General features: G+C 31.7%; 1 protein-coding gene across 2 annotated transcripts; it reads left to right on the forward strand.

Moving 5' to 3' along the window:
- The first annotated feature begins 1,850 nt into the window (after positions 1-1,850).
- LOC108329591 (omega-3 fatty acid desaturase, chloroplastic) lies at positions 1,851-5,039 on the forward strand. 2 transcript variants are annotated; one of them, XM_017563870.2, is made up of 9 exons: positions 1,851-2,023; positions 2,221-2,807; positions 2,932-3,021; positions 3,343-3,409; positions 3,507-3,599; positions 3,703-3,888; positions 3,983-4,063; positions 4,360-4,497; positions 4,585-5,039. In XM_017563870.2, the coding sequence occupies exons 2-9, from the start codon at positions 2,284-2,286 to the stop codon at positions 4,768-4,770; spliced, it is 1,365 nt and encodes a 454-aa protein (XP_017419359.1). In that variant the 5' UTR covers positions 1,851-2,023; positions 2,221-2,283; the 3' UTR covers positions 4,771-5,039. The 2 variants fall into 2 exon arrangements, with proteins under 2 accessions (XP_017419359.1, XP_017419361.1); XM_017563872.2 differs by having other exon boundaries at positions 2,267-2,807.
- The last annotated feature ends 731 nt before the right edge of the window (positions 5,040-5,770 follow it).

Below are 5,770 nucleotides of genomic sequence, written 5' to 3' on the forward strand. Positions count from 1 at the left end.
ACTCAACAGGAACCTACAACTCACCAATTGGTGATAGGAAAACAACCTTAGAACCTAATTTGGGTTAGAAATTGAAGAAGACAACAACTCAACACATGCAACCAGAACTCTTTGCATGATTACGGTTAAAGACATACGAGAAAAGAGGAGAAACAACTTACCGACTCAGAACAAGAAATTGATCGGTCAAGATTGTTGCCCTTGACGCCAAGATCGTCTAGGCACTTCCTGATCGTCGAACAGATAACTCAGTAGAGAGAAAATCTAGAGAGAAGGCAGAGAACTCTAGGAAAGTAGTTTCTAGAGAGATGGTACGTTTTAAAATAATGAAACTCGTTTATAACAAAACTATTTATAATAAGACCGTTTAATATTAAAATAATCGAGTCTCACTATTTTTAGACTACCACTACTTTTAAAACACCATTTTCTGGGGTTTTACAGTAATATAGAACAAATTTTAGGATTTATTCTCTTAAATGAGTCTTGAATCCAATTCTAAAATTCAAATAGATTAACCAAATTAATTATGTACAATAGATTACATGGAAACATATAATTCATTATTTGCAACTTCAATAATAAAGAAACAACATAAATAAGAAATAAATGGAGAATAACATATCACAAATCACCTTATTAAAACTCACTATTTTCTACACTAATTAATCTTCTCTTCTACTAGCCTTCAATTTCACTTAAACAAACATATATTTACTCTTCTCTAATATATAATTTATTTTCATTTGTATTTTTTTACAATAAAAAATTAAATATTTGGTTAGATTTTTTCAATTCATAAATAACTGAATCTAAATGTCTCATATATTAGATTTTTTTTCCACAAATGATTCCTTGAATATATATATATATATATATATATATATATATATATATAGTTTGGTAAATAAAAAATAAATAACAGTAATATCTTCTTTAATGATTAAAACAGAATATAATATAAACTTAATAGAATAACATATTGTGGATATGAGATAATAAAATCAAATAATAATAATACTAGAGTGTAATTAAAAAAATAGCATAATATAACTTAATTTTAAAATTCTTTTACAAACTTCAAAATTATAATTTAACTAAACAATAGAAAATTATATTTTATTTATTTAGTTGATGTTCTAAATTCGCGATACATAAGAAACTATATTATAGTTATTAAAATACTTTCTTTTAAAAATAATTTAATAATAGTTATTTAATTTTATATTTCAATCAATAGTATAGTTTAAATTTACTTGTCGAAATTATTTTATATAAAGATATAATACAATCTGCAGAATAAAAAATATATTACATATTCATTTTTGCATAATATTTTATATATATGTATATACATATAAATTCTGTTTTTGTTATTATTTCTCAATCTTTTGTACGCCAATAAAGAATAAGACAACGGTGCAACAAACTATGAAATATAATATAATACAAACTTTTATTTCTTGCTTATCCTATCCAATTGCAAGAAAAGTTTATATTATTATTATTATTATTATATTTTATTGTTTTCTAAAATAATATATAATTGTATACTGTATATATTTATTTATTAAAAATATATATGATTGGAGATCCCACAAAGATATATTTCCCTGTTAAACAATAATAAAAAAGAAACGAGGGACATTAAATATGATCTCAATATAATAGGTCAAATACACGGCAAGAATGAAACGCATTACTTTTTGAGAATCGTTATGGTAAAAGTAAACACGGACTTGGTTGGTCTCTGCACACAAAACATATAAAAAAATATTGAATGACTAAATTGCCCCTGCAAAATCCACAAACCCCTGTTTCTGCTTCACCCTCTTATATTTAAGTTCCACCTCCATGTTCTCACATTCATCACCAAGCAACTAAGATACGGTCTTTTCGCCTCCTTTCAACACCCTTTTGGCCTTTTATTCTTCAAAGCCTCAGAGCAAAGCTTGAGGACGTGAGAGAATCAAAGGGTTGAAATTCTGTGTGGTTGTTGTTGTTGTTGGAGGTTGAAATACAAGTTAGTACCCCAAGTGTTTGTTAATAATATTGAATTTAGCTAGCAAGTTGCTCTTTTGAAGTATTGTATGACCAAATATTTTAGTATTTTAGGAGTAGAAATTTTGCTTCTGTTGGCAATTTTTCTGTTCTCCTTCTGGTTCTCATCTTTTGTGTTCTTCTTTGTCTCTCGTTTGTCTGGGGATTTTTCTATTTTAGTTCCTTCAGACACCAGGAACCTGACCCTATAAACCCTTTTTTGAAGCTTCAATCTTGAGTCCTATGGCGACTTGGGTATTATCAGAATGTGGCATGAAGCCTCTTGCTCCAGTGTTTCCTAGACCTAGAATTGGGGCTGCTTTGTCCAGCTCTTCCAAGGTTGGATTTTCGGACACAAACAAGAGTGTTGCTGATCTTAAGTTTCAACCTTTGAGATGTAACCTTAGGGATAGAAATTGGGGGTTGAAAGTGAGTACCCCTTTGAGGGTTGCTTCCACTGAAGAGGAGGAGCAAACTAATGTTGTTGATGTAATGAATGGGACTAATGTGGTTGATCATGAGAAGCGTCTAGAATTTGATCCTGGTGCTGCACCACCATTCAACTTGGCTGAGATTAGGGCTGCTATTCCAAAGCATTGCTGGGTGAAGGACCCTTGGAAGTCCATGAGCTATGTGGTGAGGGATGTCATTGTTGTCTTAGGATTGGCTGCTGGTGCTGCATATCTCAATAATTGGTTGGTCTGGCCTCTCTATTGGGCTGCTCAAGGCACAATGTTTTGGGCTCTGTTTGTTCTTGGTCATGACTGGTAATAACTATTTTTCTTTACTTCATTTTTTCCTAATTTGGATGAAGCTGTATTTTGGGGGTGCTAAGTTGGGTTCCATAATTTTGACTTGATGAATTTTCTTCCTGTTTTTTTGGTGTTTCAGTGGTCATGGAAGCTTTTCAAACAACCCCAAATTGAACAGTGTTGCTGGGCATCTGCTACATTCGTCAATTCTAGTACCGTATCACGGATGGTATGCAGATGCTTTTTGATGGGATAGCCTTTTTAAATTTTAGAGTTAAATATGTTTATATCTTTCAAAACATCTGTACATTTGGTTTTATTTCCTCTAAAAACTTGGTACGTTTTTAGTCTCATCACGGGTGAAAAACATGTTTTTAGTCCACCAGGGGCTATAAGCACGTTGCCTTTGATAAATATACAGGGAGATTAAAAACATTAAATTTTTGTAGAGAAAAAAAGAACTGAATTATGAGAGATAAAAGCATATTTATAATATTTTTTTATCTACTTGTAGCTATAAATTTATGTTTGAAACTAATATTTTATGCAGGAGAATAAGTCATAGGACTCATCACCAAAATCATGGCCATGTTGAAAATGATGAATCTTGGCACCCGGTGAGACGATACTCACTGTTCTTGTTTTTAAGAGATGCCATCTGGCTTCAAATTATTTTCCTTGATCAAAATTTCTGATGTGTTGATAATCTTGCAGTTGTCTGAAAGAGTGTTCAGGAGCTTGGACACTGCAACACGTATGTTAAGATTCACTGTCCCTTTTCCACTGCTTGCATATCCTGTTTACCTTGTAAGTTGTTGTACCTACATGGTTTGACCATAATTTGAACATTAATTATTCTTTATGTCTTGATAGAAGAATTGACATGGTGGCTGTTAATGTTTGAATCCAGTGGCAGAGGAGTCCTGGGAAGACTGGTTCTCACTTTGACCCTAGCAGTGATTTGTTCCTTCCAAATGAAAGAAAAGATGTTCTTACTTCCACAGCTTGTTGGGCTGCTATGTTGGGATTGCTTGTTGGATTAGGGTTTGTAATGGGTCCAATTCAACTGCTTAAGCTTTATGGTGTTCCCTATGTGGTGAATTTTTTCCCCCTTTCCATCATTTCCATGATCTTTCGTTTTTGAGTCAATAATGAATGAAGTTCTCATTTGACTTTTCTTGGATCTGTAGTTATTCGTTATGTGGTTGGATTTGGTAACTTATTTGCACCATCATGGCCATGAAGACAAGTTACCTTGGTATCGTGGAAAGGTACCTTTATTCTTTTGAGTCTTTCTTTCCTATGAAAGGGACTGGTCTACTGGAGCATTGGCATGTTTTTGTTATGCTTGTGAGCTTCATTCTTATATATTGTCAGTGTGAAAAAGTGATACTTTCAATCAATCACAAATTATTACTGACGACTTGTAAGATAATTATTACACAAGTTGATTAACGTATAATACTGGACTGTGATTAAATGAAGTTATCAGTGCATACACTGTTCACTCTGTTAATGTTTTTCATACAATTTAGTTTACATGTATATCCTCCTTCATGTTGAACAGGAATGGAGCTACCTTAGGGGTGGTCTAACTACTCTTGATCGTGATTATGGATGGCTTAATAACATTCACCATGACATTGGAACTCATGTCATTCATCACCTATTTCCTCAAATTCCACACTATCACTTGGTCGAGGCTGTGAGTGTCTCTCTACCTTTGTTCAAAGAATGGATAATGATTTACATGAGATGTTGAGTTTGAATGTTGTTTTTTGTTGTCTTGCAGACTGAGGCAGCTAAGCCAGTGTTTGGAGAATATTATAGAGAGCCAAAGAAATCAGCTCCTCTTCCTTTTCACCTTATTGGGGACTTAATAAGGAGCTTGAAGACTGACCATTTTGTTAGTGACACAGGAGATGTTGTGTACTATCAAACTGACTCTGAGATTAATGGCTCAGCCAAATCAGAGTGAAGTTTAAAATTCTTTTCTATATATAGACAAGAGAGACATAGATGCAGTTCTTAAGGTTGTAAAATTGTATTGAGTTTCTCTTGAAGTTACTGCACTTACTTAGAGTTGAATCCTTCATTTAATAAAGGGATGGATGGATCATATAATTTTATTGTAACTGCATCATAGAGTGTTTAGGTTAAATGTAGTTTATCCTTTTGAATAGTAAATTCTCTGTATAAATTGATTATATGATATATAGTGAAGTGATACCTTGGATTATGATTAAATATGGCTCAAATGCACTTCTCTCTGCTATTCTTTTTATAGATTTAATAAAATGCCTTAATTTTTTAAATTTAATTATTTTATTCTTAAATTTGGTTCTCTTTGATTTTCTTAATAATACAAATAGTGATGTTTAATTCTTTCAAGGGTTGTAAAGAAGGGTTTCTCCCCACTTAAAAAATTGTAAATTGATTTTATTTTTAATTTTGCTGGAATTTTCAGTATATTTTCCTCATGTTGATTATCTCTAAATGTGGGATTAAACATGAATATAATATATTTTTAATTCTTATATCGAAATTTAATTTCTAATGCCAAGGATCATAAATAATACTATATATAATTTGGTAATACATTGACATAATTAATAATTGATTGGCAGATCAATCATAATGATAAAAGGAGATGCATAAATGAAGAGGAGACAGAATAGCCTAAAAAACAAAAATCTCTAATTAGGTAAACAAGTACAGATTCAAAATGAAGATGAATCAATGATCCAATGCAGATAAAGTGTCACGCATATCGCCACGCGTGACAAAAAGTTGTAACATAAGCATGACTTTGATAGATTTGTAATGATACATCAAAGCTCTGATCGGTGTGATCTTTGTGATATACTTGTTACTTAGTCCGAACGATGTAGTTGATGGTGTCACTAATACTAATGATTGATGACAAAATAGTGATTATAATAAAAAAAATTAATAGTATGATTCACCAAGAAATCATA

The sequence above is a fragment of the Vigna angularis genome, chromosome 2 (genome assembly GCF_016808095.1).
Source record: "Vigna angularis cultivar LongXiaoDou No.4 chromosome 2, ASM1680809v1, whole genome shotgun sequence".
Lineage (NCBI taxonomy): Eukaryota > Viridiplantae > Streptophyta > Magnoliopsida > Fabales > Fabaceae > Vigna > Vigna angularis.